The following is a 16,864-nucleotide window of genomic DNA, read 5'->3' as shown; positions in this document are numbered from 1 at the left end:
AGAATTCTACTCCATCCGTCCCAAAAAATGTCACACTTTGGACGACACAAAATTTTAAAGCTTTTATTTATATAAATAAAAAAAAATATAACTTTTATATTAAATGCTGGGAAATTTTTTCCGAAAAAAGAATATAACATCTTTATAGTGATAAATTAAAAAAGAAAGTTATATCTTTAACGAAGGGAAAATACGCTAGCTAGTAAATGGAATGGGTTTTATTTTATTACAATAAAAAAAGTAGAAAAATTTACATTTTACTTATTAGTACAATAATAAAAAGTAGAATAACATATTTATTATGAATGAACGTAAAAAAATTGAGATCTATCAAATGAAAAATAATTTGGGATAAATATATTACGGCTAGTTTAGCCCATAAAATATAAGGGTCCAATCCAAAAAAAAAGCGTTACGTAACGACGCCAGGTCGATTCGTTGGCAATTTTCATTTAATTTTCATTTGAATAATTAGGGGTAGGGTTTCATTCGCACCTAAAATCGAAGCTAAACCCAAATCACACCTCATCACTCACTCTCAGTCTCCATGGCAGCCAAAGCGCCGTCGTCGGAACCTCAGCAGCAGGGCGGTGGCTCGGCCGGCACCAGCCGGGGCTCCCAAGCCGGTGTTCGTGAAGGTCGATTCTTAAGCCGGGGACGACTGGGCATACACTCGTCGTCAAAGTTCTCGAATCCACCACTGTTCTCAGTAAGAAGCCGCGGAATCCGATTTTTCCGGGGGGCCCAGAATCAGAACACGAGGATCGCTGAATGCCTTATCGGAGACGAAACAGGGACGATTCTCTTCACTGCTCGCAACGATCAAGGTCTTTGTTTGATATAGCCTTCTGCCTTGTTCTCTGTTCGTAATTGATGCGTAAATGTGGGGATGTTTGTTTGAAGGTTTTGCGAATTTTCTGTTTTTAGCTAGTGGAAAATGGGAATGGAATTGTGAAATTGTTAGTTGGTTGGGAAATTTGATCGGTTAGGGTTTTGTTAATTGTTTTGGTGACGGCTAGGTATCTGGAAATTGAATGGAACTGTGATCGTGGTATTGAGCTTGATAATAGTAATTTGATTATGGTGATTTAATTATATCATGCTTTATAATTCAAGGGATTAATTTGTCAGTAAAAGTCAATGTTGCCACAGATAGAGCGCCTTTTGAAAAATTTAAGAAACTTTTTTGTCAGATTATTCAAACTTGTTTCTGTTATCATGTTTTTTCTTTCGTGGAATGTTATTCGTTAACTTGATCACATTTTGTGGATTTTTATCCCCATAACATCATTTAAACATTCTTTTCAACCTTAAAATCAATATTTGAGATTTGTTCAGCATTTATAAATGGAAATACTCAGTTGAGAGTCTTACTTTTTACCTCATGAGTCATGACGGAGTCTGTGATGCTCATTGTTCAGGTCTTATTTTGGTTGTCAAAATTACAGTTCTTTGTCTTGCCAAGTGTTGCTTTAGAGTAAGATTAATGCATCTGCATTTTAGCCTTTTTATTTCTTTGTGGTTTTATTTTGGCTATGGGATATTGATTATAGTGGCTAGGAAGCATTTAGAGTTAATTGTGATGCCTGTTTTGGCCAGTTACTCGCACACATTTGCTTCTTCTGCTATGTATTGCTGATTGCCTTAACTTGGGAACTGGTGCTAGGCATTAGGTATTGGATTCATGTGATGTCAGTGTGTAAATCTGCGCATGTATTCAAGTTGAATTGGAATCCTACAGGATCTAGGGCATACCTGCTTTGTATCTACTATAAATATGAAGGCCCTTATTCTTTAAATCAAGATTTCGTGATGTGTGGGAAAGTTTGCGTTTAGTGTTACATTTACACCCTGTCTGCTATGTTTCTAAACAGTCCTAAAGACAGCTCGGTCAGTCTTGGATTGGATTCTATAAATCAAGATTTAGTGATGTCCAGGAAAGTTTGTGTTTAGTGTTACATTTACACCATGTCTGGAATGTTTCTAAAGAGTCGTAAAACAGCTCTGTCAGTCTTGGGTTGGATTCAAATCTGAACTTAAATCTTGCCTATATAATTTAAATTGCCTTTTGTGCCTTCTATTTCTTAATGTATTTAAGACGATTGACCGTTTTCTTTTATTATGGTTGCAATATACCAATTAAAATAAGTGGTTGCTTGTTTATTAGTACTATAAATAATGTAAAAGAAGCTCTTCCTTGTATTAACTTGCTGAAATATTTGTTGATGAAAATGCTCTAATTATGATGCAGTTGAGATGATGAAGCCTAATAATACAGTGATACTTCGCAATGCAAAGATTGACATGTTTAAGGGTTCGATGAGGCTTGCTGTGGATAAGTGGGGTCGTGTTGAGGTCACCGAACCAGCAGAATTTGTGGTCAAAGAGGAAAACAACCTCTCCCTTGTCGAGTACGAGCTGGTCAACGTCGAAGAATCTTGATAAGTTTGGATTCCACCTTGTGGATATTTGGGCGGCAATTCATTTTGTCACAATTGGGTCTTGGTATACATTTTTTCCTGGTTTTTTTACTACTATTTTTTTTGCCACTAAGTTGATTAACAACATGCTATTTTGGTCTGATTTTTTATGGCATTAATTTGATGGTGTGTAAACAATATGGTCCCTTGATTCTGCCATATAGGATCTCTCGTTCTCAAATGTGGAAAAAGTAAATTTTAAAATTTTCATGAGTTAATTCCTGAGTTATTTTTATTTTTATTTTTTTTTTTATTTTTAGCTCATATTTAAGTAAATTTCTGTCCAAATTTGAAATTGTGTCGCAAATATGAAGTGAGTGAGGGATGATGTAGTTGGCTGTTGAACTATTTTGCTTGAAGCATTTTAAAGCGAAAATTTCTTGTGTATTTTCTATTCATAAAGTTCCAAATTATCAAGGTTTAATTGTCAATTAGAAATGCATTCAGAGAGGGGAGAAAGAGTTGAGTTTAATAATATTAATAATATGAAATAATGTCACAATACTTTCAATCTGTTATCGAACGTTGTTACATTCCCCAAACCCTCAAACAAGAATTATAGATACCAAGTAGTACAAAAAAGCAATTATTTGTAGGATCATATGTGAAACATTTTTTCAAAAAAGACAGAGAATGGAGAAAATGAATACAAGGATTATAAAAGAATAGCTTTAACGACGAACAGAAATGATTCTTGAAGTAGTATTACATGTCCATCGACAACAAATCACAAACCTGGCCATCTCAACACATTCTCAACAATCACCGATCTACAATACAAAAAAGAAATTATAAAAACTAGTTTAGCCATTAGCTGCTAGAAAACAAGCAAAAAAACAATTTAGAGATTAAGACTGTGGTTTAAAGTGCCAGTTATCCTCAGAGTATTATAGCTTAAACAAAACAGAGAATCAGAAAACCTTCAAGCCTCAAATCAGCCAATGAGCAGGAATCATAACCCTGAACGAAAAAAAGAAGAGGAAAGGCCGAGTCAAAGGTAATGCTAGCATTGATTTCTTTTCTATTCCCTTTATCACTATAATGTCAATCTTGAAGCAATACGAGAATAGAAGTCGATAAGTATGTCACACAAACAATTTGGAAATGACCATACTTGCTGATTTTACACAAAGAAAAGTTACAAACTTGAAGAATCTTTGTTCAGCAACGAAATCAACTAAAATAGTTTCCTTTTTTAACAGTTGATGAACTTATTCTATGCCCAAAGAGGATCACTACTAAGAACTCTCTGCATAAGTCTACCTATATGACAACGAAAATAAAACTTGGCTCGAAAAATCCAATAGTCATCATACATCATCGTTGGTATCTGATGAACACAATGTATTAGTACTAAATATCAACAAATTTCTCAAAATAATCAGAACTGCAATAATCTATCCACAGAATCAAGCTCCCAAATCTGATTAACAAAAATCTAAAATGAACTCTCTACCAACAAACCTCTTAAACTTATTTAAAAATCATCAATTCAGAAAGGATAACTAAAAACACTTAATGTATCATAGCTATAACATAATTTGGTCTTCATTTAAGATAATGGCAGAATATCATAACAGACTTCTATATTTCCCCTAAAATTATTCACTCACAGAAAATGATAGGATGAAAATGGCATAATTTGATTAATTCCAAATTACATAACTAAAAGGCGCAGCAGAACTGACCTTCAATGCTCCAACCGTGGCCGCGAGGCGCGAGGGATAGCATAGAATTTAGGACGGCGGAGGCGGTGGCGGTGTGGTGCGGCAACATCGACATTACGCTAACACAGCTCAACTCAACGGGAGACCTAAATTCGGAGAATAGTTAATCGGAAATCGATGAAACGAGAATTGAGAATGGAATCGTTGAAAGGAGAAAAAAGCCCTAATTCGGCAGTGGAACCTGAAAATGCGAGCGGAGAGCGGAGTTTGCGATGGGACGCGGAATGGAGAGGGAGCCGCCCTAGGCTTGACGCCGGCTGATATAGTCGCGGAGCGCTGCGCGCGGCCGAGCGGAAGGCTGATCTGGCGGCGAAGGCGGCCATGGTGTGGTTGTTGACTAGAGAGTGAGGAGGTTGGGCTTTGGCTTGGGTTTTAGGCGTTGATACTCAAATCAGGGATTTCCAAAACATATTCATTTCAGCAAAATTAAACTGAGTTTTTCAGTTTAAATATTTAGTAAAAGTTTTTAATTAATTTTATAAGTTTGTCCATTTTTTTAGAATGTATGGAGTATGAGATAAATAAATTGGAGCATATATGTTATTTTATGTTTGTGAGTAACTAAACCACAATGAAATCAAATGCTTCATCAACCAACCCAACTCCTTCTCTAAAAAGAATAAAAGTCTTCCAAGACAATTTCGTTCCATGCGCAGATTATCTATGCAATCCCGATCAAAATCTAGTAAGATAATTGACTTGGGTAGGTATGCAAGCCAAACGATAAAATAAACGATTTGTCTAGTTCTTTTTAATCCGCGTAGAACCATTATTAAGTTGAGACAATTCATGGAGAATGATCATGAGTCAGTGTATGAAGAAAGAATCATGGTCCGTGTGTGATATATCTTGAACCTCCACTCATAATATCAACGAATTAGATTCAAGGAACAAAACTGCTCTCAACTGAAATGTATGACAGGTATGCATGTTTAATTAAGTGTCGACCATAAGTACATCAGTATGCCATAAACCATGTGAGTTAAATCGAAATCTATTATCCTAAGATTTTAATTTGCATGAAAAACAAGTTCCATTATGAATTTGTATTAATCAAGCAAAAGATGTACAACCCTATAAGATAGTTTTTGACACAAGTGTTTGTGCAATTAAATCTTAGTAAAGAATGATCTCTAAAAACAAACACCAATCCATTGAAGTATAATTCATTCTGAAAAAATTATACCTTACTTTGTTTGAAGTAGAGAAATATAGTTGCATGTGTTTAGTGGTGAAGCGAACTTTAATGTTAGAAGGTCCAATTTACTCTTAGAGAGTTGTGAGATATTTTGTTTCTTCATCTCAAACGATGCGATCTAGGTGGGACCTAAAGAAAGATGGATAACTAAATAACTTTAAAACATAATTTACTAATAATATTGATAAGATAAATTTATAGAACAAAAATCATGATAAAACTAAATAAAAGGAACTTTGTGAAGCTAAAAGAATTCAATCTACCAGATTTTGGGTGCTTGCAGGAATCGAGCTCTAAACTGATGGTAAGAAGACGGAGTCATCATCCACCTACACTAGGTATCGGTACTTGACTTACGGATATATGTATAAACACAGAAATTGGTGGGGACCATGGGCCCTTCTCGCCCCTCCCTTATATGGCTTCGCCAGTGTATGGGTTACTTTCTTCGGCAACTCCAATATTTGGAACAAGAAACAGAGCTCAAAATGCAATAGAATTCACACATATCATTTGAAATTTGAATACCCCACCTTGTTTAATTTGATAGTCCATTTGCATTAAATCATATTGCAGTATCAAGATTCCTCAACGAAGCAAATCTGGAGGTTGTGTGAATATAAAATGTTCTAGAGAATTGCGAAATATAAGTTGCACAAAAAATGACGATCAATTTGAAACATTGATATAAATTCGTAGAAGAAAGAAAAATAGTTTATGAGTGATCAGGGTGTAGAGATACATGCAAACTACGATTAAAAAACAGAGAAAAAAAGAGCTCAGCAAATGGTCTACGGAGAAGAGGGACATAGGAGAGAGGTGTCGTTGAGGATTAGGCCAAGAAAGGAGAAAAAATTCAATGGTCAAGTATACCAAATGGCAGTGGTAATTAAGCCCACTGATAACTCTTTCACATATGAATTTATAGAGGCCCCACTAAATATATTTATTTCTTTATAAAAGAATATATCCAAAAATTTAGGAGTTGCTAATTTGCTATATAACTTATACTTCTAATTTAGCACTCAGAGTTACAAATTGTTTCGTCCTTTTAAGTTATATGAATTTAATAAAATAAAATACATGAAATATTATATATTACTCGTATATTTTGTTTTTAGAATTTACTCCTTATATAGACAGACCAGGACTTAATATAAAAAAATAGTTTTCAGATCATTTACTCCTTATATAGACAGACGAGGACTTAATATAAAAATAGTTTTCAGATCATTTACTTATTACTATCATTTAATTATTCATACATGTAAAATATCTTCTGCCAAATTAATTTTGCTCATTTTTAAAATGATAAAAAATAGTTAAAGAGGAGAAATGGTAAATTAAGAGAGAGAATAATATGAAAGAGTCTATCTACATTAATTACATCTTATTTTACCATTTCTCCACTTTCTATTTTTTATCATTTTTAGAAAAAGAGGCAAAAGAAACAGTAATCTAAAAGAGTAGCGAAGAGTAGTAAATATGAATACTATAAGAATGAAATAATATAATCACTCGTAATTTCGTAAATAACTGCTATTTGACAAGAAAAAATAGAAATAAGAAATTTAAGTTATCATTACAAACAAAACACTGCCATTTCATTCTTATATTATCTATAATTAAATCATAAATAAAATTCAGTAGCTTTACGTCAACTATGTGAAATTATGAATGATTATATAGTTTCATTCTTATATTATTTTACCATTTCATAAATATGAGTAATTATACTATTAAATATAAACGTAGCTAATAATAGTAAATAACATGAAAATTGATCATGTTATATTAAATCCTCGCCTGTCTAAAAACAAAATATTATATAATATTTCATATATTTTATTTTGTTAAATTCATGTTCTTGTTGATAACTATTAGGATTAAACAATTTATAACTCATAGTGCAAGAAATTTAGTCAAAAAAACATAAGTATATTAATTTATAGTAGTAGTATTAGTTTCCAAATTTCAAAATAATATCTATTTTATTAAAGAAATTAATGTATTTATGGGGTCTTATAAATCCATATGTCAATAGATTATTAGTGGGCACACCATGTCACCCCGCCATTTGATATCTTTGACTACAAATTTTTTTCTTCAAGAAAGACTTTTCGGATATTAATTTTGTTTCATGAACCTGCCCGTGTTTGAGAACAAAAAAGGAAACCTCATCTCGAGCAGGGAAAAAATTAACATCCTAGAGGCAATATAGACCCCGAGTTTTTGGGAGGCAACGTTTTTTGCGGGCTTTGGAAAATAGACTTAGGAAGAGCGTAATTTTCTAGGCTTTTACATGCCATTTAACTACCCCCTTGTTATTTCTTGAGTAGAGAATTGAAAATAGAGAAAATTTAATTCTTTTGACATATACTCTCCCCGTCCTAAAATAATTTTTTTTCGTATTCTATTTCGACCGTCCACATAATTGTCCCATTTCACTTTTACTATTTTTGGTAGTGAACCTTATATTCACTAACTCATTTCTCTCACATTTTATTATAAAACTAATACTTTAAAGTAGGATCCTTTCCCAAAATTTTTCCTATAAAACATAAAGTTTTATAGGAAAATTTCTGCTTTCTTTGTAGAACTATTATATTGAGAATTGTTCTTGCAGGGTTGAAATGCGCGTTGATACTAAAAATAGTGAATTCAAATGCCGGATTCGATCAATCATGAAAAATAAACTACGAAACAAGTAAGTTCTTTATATGTTAGAGCATCCCTTTGGGGACATCGTGGTATCGTCATCACATGGCGGAGCATGGTACATCATGGGCGATGCGCGGAGGATACCATCGTCAAGATGGGCCAACGGACGAGGCGGCGGGGGGTCCGCGACGATCTGTAGTTTTTTTTAATTTCTATTAAATTTTCAAAACTATATATCAAATTCACTTCATTTTTCACACTTCATTTTTCTCACTTCACTCTCATCAAATTCACTACATTTTCAAGCAAGATGGATTCGGAGATTACCCGAATAGTCCGATGTTTGGTGGTGACGAGGGCCCGGGTACAAAACCAAGAATACCGGCCATTCGACCCCAAACGCCGAGTACGATCCCGATTTTTCCAACGATTCATCGGGCTGCCCGATATGGGCCGCTCTACACCGCCCTCCCGCTGTCCGCACCGAAGAAGTGGACAAAGGCATGAGCCGTTGCCTACCGGGTGTGTGAAAAAGTTCGCCGGCAGACGAATCTCCGACCCGAATCCATCGTCTTGGAGATGTTGGATTGTTTTTTCCAGGATCCGGTGTACGCCAACAACCGAGGGTGATGCGTATTGGGAGCGCATCGCCGAGAAATACAAGCGGCCAAGCCGGGGAACGCGACAAGCGCCACAGGAGCGGGTCCAAGCACCGGGGTCAAATAAAGGCGGTAAATTGTTCGTGCTGAGTACGAGATGCAGAAGGCTGGGCCGGGCGGAGTCCGCGGGTGGGACAAAGCGATGCTGTACATTTCATTGTACGGCGATTTCAAGCACTCCAGCCCTTTGGGGGCTCTTGAGGACAAGCAAAGTTCGTTGGTGGTGTGATTCCCCCGATGGCGGCGGGGATGAGGAGGGCGCAGCGCACCTTCAATGTTATACAAGTAGTGATAGCGGGGCGTTTTCCGTGGACCTCAACACCGGTGTTCGAGGATGAGAGTTCGGACACCGATGTCCTCCCGGCGTCCCCGGCGTCGGCCGAGGGCGGAGCAATGCCACATCTTCCTCGCCCCGCCGCTGAGCAGCCCCGCGCCGACCCCCAGTTCGTGCGTCCGCGACCGACCACGGCCATGTTTAATATTTTTATTTACATTTGCAAACATAATAAAAAAAATAAATCAAAAAAGTGAAATGCTTAGGGCGTCGCTTAGGGCGGGCTATAGTCCGGCCCGGGTGGAATAGGGGGAGGATAAAATGCCCATGCGGGCATAGGTCGCTAGGGCGTCCTTATGGATGCCCTTATGTTTAAAAACATAACCTGTATTAATGGCGAATCTAGTGTATCCATCCATTAGATGAAGCTAGAAATTCCCAACAATCCTTGGGTGCTTATTTTTTTCATGAAATGCCCCGATGCTTTTTTTTGCTTAGTGAATACTGAAGAATTGTTTAGTAAATACCAACTAAATTAAAATGGTTGCTGCTGTTCTGAAGGGATAGATTATTGAGCATCCTTTAATTGCTAGATCGGCTAGCCGATTGTCTACCCCGATCGCTAAGCCGACCATGAGTCGCGACGCTGGGTGTGGGGTGGCGACGGCCCGGGCCGATCGCTAGCCCCCATAGTGGGCCCATCCTCGAGCGCATTTTGTTTTATTTTTGTTTTTTTTTATTTTAAAAACCTATATAAATGGATTTTCGTTTCATTTTCATTTGCACCACTTGTTTAACGAGTTTTCCTCTAAACTTTCGTACAAGAGCATCATCGGCGATGGAACAAAACAAGCGAGTCCCGCAGTGGATCTCGAACTCCCACGGTGGATCGGATGGGGCAAAGGGGTCGGGTTTAACCCGGTCGATGATGGGGATACCCCGTGCCGGGGGAAGGAGGGGTATCCCGGTGGGGGATCCCGGGGGGCGGGCCCGGGTTGGGGTATGCCCGTGCGGATGATCGCGAGGGGATGATGGGGATGATGTGGCGGGGGATCTGACACGGTATGCATCCGGGATGCGGGGTCGGGTCACGGGAGGGACACGGATTCGGCCCTGCTGTTTTTTGCGGCTTCGTCTCCGCGTCGACCCAAGTGGAGGCGCAGTTAAACCTGGCGATGACCTTCGTCATTGCATGATATGGGGATCGATCTCGGGGATCCGGATTCCGTTCAGGGCGGGCCGCGCCGAACAAGAAGACGAGGGAAAGGCCCAAGGCGGTCGGCGAGTCATCGCGCTGCTTGTTGACGACACCCCCGGGGGAAGTGGGCGGAGGATGTCCCTGGGGTGTCCGAGAAGTTCCGCACGGGGCACGACGCTGGGTGGCCGAAGAAGCAGCGACTGAATTATAGCGGCGACTACAGCGGCAGCAGCGGCGGATCCCACGAACTCTCCCCGGATGCTGAGTAGTTTCCATCCCCTCCTTCATTTACGCCCCAGGTCCAGTCCTCAGCCCTCCCAGCAGCCCCACTCGAGTACACTCTCCCTTCGCGTAACCATACGCGGGATCCCGATGTACGAGGTCTTCCCTAGAGTGGAAGGCCGCACCCGGCCACGGAAGATGTTTCTTCACGAGATGGCCTATGTACCATTGCCGATGCTCTTAGATTTTCATAAAGAAAAAGTGTAAAAAAGCTCAAAACTATTTTTAAGTACACAAACATAGTATATAGTTTAATTATAAGGTATCATATCAATTTTATATTATGTACTTAAAAGTATACAGAAATCCTCAAATAATTGTAAAAACCTCTTCAAAGTAAATACGGAGTTGTACTATTAGCTTCCGAGATACAAATAACAGCTGTAGATTAATTACAATCTAACGGCCTAAAATCCTCGGCCAAAATGACACATATGATTGCCACGTCAAGAATCCGAAGCAACTCCACATAAGCAATCCGAAACAACATCTCCATAAAAATTATCATCCGTCAGATGAAAAACTAATCAACGGCTCACAAAGCTCTACGTCCCGCCACAATTTTGAAAGCACCAATTATAAAATTCCCCCATTTCCTTCTTTCAATCACTCACTCAAAATTCTCAATCTTCTCTGCGTTATTTCCCAAATCCAAAAACCCTAGCATTTCTCATCAATGGCCCGCACCAAGCAAACCGCCCGCAAATCCACCGGCGGAAAGGCGCCGAGGAAGCAGCTCGCGACCAAGGCGGCCAGGAAATCTGCCCCCGCCACCGGCGGAGTGAAGAAGCCCCACCGCTTCCGCCCCGGAACCGTCGCTCTCCGTGAGATCCGAAAGTATCAGAAGTCCACCGAGCTACTCATCAGGAAGCTGCCGTTCCAGAGGCTCGTCCGTGAGATCGCTCAGGATTTCAAGACGGATCTGAGGTTTCAGAGCTCCGCCGTGGCTGCGCTCCAGGAGGCGGCGGAGGCCTACCTCGTCGGACTTTTCGAAGACACTAACCTCTGCGCTATTCACGCAAAGCGAGTCACGATTATGCCCAAGGACATTCAGCTGGCTAGGAGGATTAGGGGCGAGAGGGCGTAATTGTAACTAGATGCTTTTGTTTATGGTAATTGGGTTCTTTTACCCTCCAATGGAATTGAAATTGTAACGTTTCCTCACTTTGTCAATGAATGTTATGATTTTATGGCCAATTGATTCCTTTCTAATCGGTCTTACAAATTAATTCCCTGTTGATGGATTGTTTAAGTTTATTAACAATGGCTAATGTTGATTTTGTTCCTTCATAATATGTTTATTGCTCCCTTTATGCAGATGATTTGCTAGTATGAATTACTTTGTCACACTTTGCTAATTTGATTGGTTAAATTTGTGTGGATTTTACCATGTTTCCTGTTTTTAGGCTAAAATTAAGCATAATCATCCATTTTCCTATTTTCCCTCACCTTATCTGTTGAATACTGCTTCAGGTTGGAAAAAACCTTGTCCCATAAACCCCATCCCCCCTTACCATCATTGTTTCGCTGTGTGTATCTTGCTTCAATTATCAAAAAACATTGATTTGGTGTCTGTATATATACATATACATTCTTGTTTGTAAGAGTGAATTGTGTTTATATATGCAAGAAGAAAAATGGGGGGGAAGGTCTATCTAAGAACTGACCGGTTTGATGTGAAGCTGGAAGGGATTACCTTCAAGCTGAAGGATTTTGATAATCTATGCAGGATGGATTTCCTCTTCCCGGACGGGAAGATCTGGGATGGCCCTCCCGTTGTGGGGGTGGATGTGATGCGCCACCCTCGTGATCCTTCCATTCTGCTCGTGTTGTTGTGCTTTGGCGTTGGCTGTGTGATTCTTAGGGTTGCAGCAGGGGAGCCCCTGCCAGCCACGATTTGCAGGTTCCTTTCGGACAAGAGGATTCACTTTGTAGCGTTCGGGATTCCTGAGAAGCAAGAGTTGTTCCCTTTCAAGGAGTTGGGGCTGAAAACGAGGAAGGTCGATGTTGGCTATTTGGCTGCCAAGACGCTGAATCAGCCCAAATGCAGGAAATGGGATCTGCCTATGCTGGCAAGGAGGATCCTCGGGATCAAGAAGATGGCCGGGTTGACAGACGCCTCCTCTCCAGAGAGGCATGCCATCAAGTCTGCCATATGCAGGGTCTTCATCACCAGCATCATCGGCCTTGGGCTGCTGAATGCGGATGGCTCCAAGCTTGATGCTGAATCCCCCAGCAGGCGTAGCTTGTTCCTCAGGAACTTGAACTCCTTTGGCTCCTTCGCAGAAGGGTTGTTCAAGAACAGGAAGAAGACAGGCAAGCTTGAACGCGTGGGCAGTGTCTTGGTTCGGATAGGAGATAGTGATGATCTATCCAGTCAAGATCTCCGTGGAAGCGATGATGACACGAGGTCTTCGGAGAAAATGCCCTTGAAAGGGATCTTGAAATGCCCATCATCTACAGGTTTGAGGAGCTGCAAATCGGTTAGGTATGAGGATGAGTCTTCTGCATCAGAAATGCTTAAAAGAGCTAATTCCAAAGGGCATAATGTAAGCTTCAACTGCTGATTAACCTGTGTATATATGTTGTTTGGGGGATTGAGTTTTCAGCACTTGCAATTATTGTATATATTGGCATTTTCTTCAAGTGCTTCAACCAAGAAGCATCATGCATTATTTGTAAAATGGAATAATGTAACATTTGATGTACATAAGAGCCCAATTCTCTAGTAGATTTCATGGCACTCGTCAATAATATTTCTTCCATCTCAACTAAAATGACACATTATCCTTTTAAATTTGTAGCAAATAAGATGATACTTCATCGGTTCCAATTAAATTGAGTCGCATTTTCTTTGGATGTCAAAACTAAATTGAATTATTTCTTTTTTGACAAAATACAAATCTAATCATTTTTATTCACCAACTTTATTCTCTCTTGATCTCATTTGTTTCTCTCCTATTTTATTTTATTTTCAATGAACCAGTCACACAATTGCTTAATACATGCCCAAAAATTTTGTCCAACTTAGTTAGGACGGAGGGAGTACATTTTTTTTTTTGAAAAATAAAGTACTAATTTGTTTTCTCTAATTATTGCAGCCAACCGTTTTTCTTTCTTTCTACTAAATACTCAATCCTCTTTCTTTTGCATTTAATACATACATCCATCTTTTCTCTTTCAAATTGAACATATTAATCAATAACTCTAAAAATCTTGTGTCATCTGAAAAATGTGTCATCTGAGTCGGAATGGAGGGAGTAATCTTAATAGATGTACCAAATTATCATCTTAGTCGGAATGGAGGGAGTAATCTTAATAGATGTACCAAATTATACTCCCTCTGTCCCACATAATTTTACACACTTTGACTCGGCACGGATTTTAAGAAATGTAATGGAAAGTGAGTTAAAATAGTTGGTGGGATGTGGGTCCTACTTTTAAAGTATTAGTTTTATAATAAAATGTGAGTAGGAATGGATTAGTGGATTATGGGGTCCACTACCAAAAATAGTAAAAGTGAAATGAGTAAAATTATGTGGGACGGAGGGAGTATAATTATGAGTTACTATAATACTCTCTCCATCGCTAAAGAATATGCACTTTGGGTTCGACATGAATTTTAATGCAAAATTGGTAAAGTAAGAGAGGGTTAGAGAGAAAAAGTAATTAAAGTAGTGTTAGTAGGGAATGAGTCCCACCTTATTAGAGAGAAAAGAAATTTCAAAATTGAAAAGTACATATTCTTTTTGGACGGACTAAAAAAAAAGAATGTATATTCTTGTGGGACACAGAAAGCGAAATCTAGGGTATTACATGGGTTGTAATTTGAAGTATAAGACCTTATTTTGTAGCCATTTTTAAGATTAAAAAATCAATTCACGATGTCCCCTGTTTTTCTCTTTCTATTTTCATAATGGTAAACAACTAATTTCGTAATTTGTCGTGTAATATTTCTTCGAATTTAATTGTCTAATTCAAGTATTAAATGACTATTATATAAATATTTTGTTAGAATGGCTAAAATAATATTTCAAACAATCCTAAATAACTTTTAAAATTTCCCAGTGCTTAAATTAGGAATGTGTTTGATTCTCACTACACCCCGATCTTTAATTTGTAAAAAGTTACTCCCTCCGTCCCACTGAAAATGACCCACTTTCCTTTTTAGTTTGTCCCATTCAAGATGACCCATTACTTAAAATGGAAATCCCTTTATCTCTACTTTATTCCCTCTCTCTTACTTTACTCTCTCATCTAACACACAAAATAAAATCGCATAAAATCCCGTACCGCCCAAGAAAGGGGTCATCTTCCTTGGGACGGAGGGGTACTATAATCTTGAGAGTTACGAGTATGAAAAAAAACTGTTGTTTTGGTGTATAGACTGTCCTAACTCCTAACTTACACCTACAGGCACCCCACAAATTGCATAACAAAATTCAACTACAATTCCTTGTGATTGTAGTACACTCAACTCCAAATCACCAACAAAATCAATAATGCAACTAAATTAGTTCCTTTTAAGCAAGTCCCAATTTCAATATTAAAAGCAACTGAAACCTTAATTTTTGGATGAATTCGTTTGAAAGAGCAATGAAGTATCGAAAGGAATATTTGGATCTGATTTTGGTGCCATGTGGTTTGCTAATTATGTTTTCATACCATCTTTGTCTTCTCTATAGATGCCTCAAGCTCCCTCATACTACCGTCATCGGCTTCGAAAACAACGATAAGAAAATTTGGGTCCAAAAATTTATGCAGGTTCCACTTTTAACCTTTTATTTTTTTATTTATTTTTATTTTTTATTTTTAATTTTTTATATCAACATATCTATCAGCCGATCAAATAACTATATTCTGATTTAAAATAGTCACGAAATTTGATTGATTTTTCGGATAGAGTGACTATTTTGATTTAAAATTGTCACGAAAATGGATTACTAAGTCGGATCGATCCATTGACTATTCTGATTTAAAATTGTCATGAATTTGATTAATTAGTCGGATCGGATCCTGTATGTATTCTGATTTAAAATTGTGATGAAATTTGATTAATTAGTTGGATGTAGCGACTATCCTGATTTAAAATTGTCACGAAATTTGATAAATTAGTCGGAGAATCGCGACGTGAAGATGGCGCTGGACGTGGTGTCAGCGAACATATCCGCGGCGACGTTCCTAGCGTCGGTGTCGCTGACGCTGAGCGCGCTGATCGGGGCGTGGATCGCGAACAACTCGAACATCTTCCAGAGCGAGCTGATCTACGGCGACACGCGGCCGGCGACGATGTCGATCAAGTACATCACGCTCCTGATCTGCTTCCTCCTCGCCTTCTCCTGCTTCGTGCAGTCGTCGCGCTGCTTCATCCACGCCAATTACCTCATCAGCACTCCCCACGCCGACATCGCCACGGAGTACGTCGAATTGGCCGTCGTCCGCGGCGGCGATTTCTGGTCGGTCGGCCTCAGGGCGCTTTACTTCGCCACCGCGCTGCTGCTGTGGTTCTTCGGCCCGATCCCGATGTTTGCGACGTCGCTGACGATGGTGGCGGTCCTCCACTACATGGACAGCGACACCGGGTCGATGAAGAGGAGATGTGGCCGCCGGAGATCGGATGAGAGGGTTTAGATTTGGCGGACTTTTTTGAAGTTTAAAAATATAATACTATAAAAAGTTTTATTTGTATTTTTTTAATACATCATGTCATGTCGTGTATGATTAAACGACGTAATGTAAAAAAAAGATGAAACAAAGATGAAATTTTTGATACGACCATGAGATAATGAATCAAATTTTTTATAATGAAACTTTTCATACCAACATAAAAAAATGTTGAAACATAACGTACCTCATGTGGATAAAACGTTAATGTAAATATACTTGACATAATGTAGTAAAACGTAAATGAAATTTTTTGAATAATTTATACAAACTTTTAACTGTTCGAAACAAAATGAAATGATGATGAGATATTTTATATGAATAGTGTAATTAACTGGATAAAAGAGCAAATAATTTCAAAAAGATTAATTATTTGGGAAGATAGGAATTAATTAATTAACTATATTATCTTCTCTTTCCTTCATTTTCTCCTAATTTATGAAAATAAACCATCCATCGATCATTTCAAAAATTGAAGAATTTCTTCGCGGACACAAAATTTTATGCAATATTTTTACTTCACTAATTGAAAAAATAATAAAGTTAAGGAAAGAATAGAAGTGTTTACAATTTTTAAAATATACTCTTTAAAATGGTACATTTTTATTTTTGGGATGCTCACTAAAAGTTACACATTTTCTAAAATGGAATAACATTATTTTGCGTTATCTTCAATAATAAGCATTTAACATTTGAATATGCATCCTAAATAGAGTTTTAA

The 16,864-nt window shown here is 38.1% G+C and overlaps 2 protein-coding genes and 2 pseudogenes across 2 annotated transcripts; 3 read left to right on the top strand and 1 right to left on the bottom strand.

Moving 5' to 3' along the window:
- The first annotated feature begins 518 nt into the window (after window positions 1-518).
- LOC125215594 lies at window positions 519-2,508 on the top strand (annotated as a pseudogene).
- A 706-nt stretch (window positions 2,509-3,214) lies between these two features.
- On the bottom strand, window positions 3,215-4,551 carry LOC125216422 (annotated as a pseudogene).
- Window positions 4,552-11,097: 6,546 nt separating this feature from the next.
- Window positions 11,098-11,676, top strand: LOC125214244 (histone H3.2). The gene has a single exon (XM_048115180.1). The coding sequence runs from the start codon at window positions 11,156-11,158 to the stop codon at window positions 11,564-11,566; it is 411 nt and encodes a 136-aa protein (XP_047971137.1). The 5' UTR covers window positions 11,098-11,155; the 3' UTR covers window positions 11,567-11,676.
- A 3,388-nt stretch (window positions 11,677-15,064) lies between these two features.
- Window positions 15,065-16,251, top strand: LOC125217136. The gene is made up of 2 exons (XM_048118969.1): window positions 15,065-15,243; window positions 15,595-16,251. The coding sequence occupies exons 1-2, from the start codon at window positions 15,076-15,078 to the stop codon at window positions 16,108-16,110; spliced, it is 684 nt and encodes a 227-aa protein (XP_047974926.1). The 5' UTR covers window positions 15,065-15,075; the 3' UTR covers window positions 16,111-16,251.
- The last annotated feature ends 613 nt before the right edge of the window (window positions 16,252-16,864 follow it).

The sequence above is a fragment of the Salvia hispanica genome, chromosome 3, assembly GCF_023119035.1.
Source record: "Salvia hispanica cultivar TCC Black 2014 chromosome 3, UniMelb_Shisp_WGS_1.0, whole genome shotgun sequence".
NCBI lineage: Eukaryota > Viridiplantae > Streptophyta > Magnoliopsida > Lamiales > Lamiaceae > Salvia > Salvia hispanica.
Note: the sequence above shows the minus strand (reverse complement) of the source record. Positions and strands in the feature narration are given on the sequence as shown.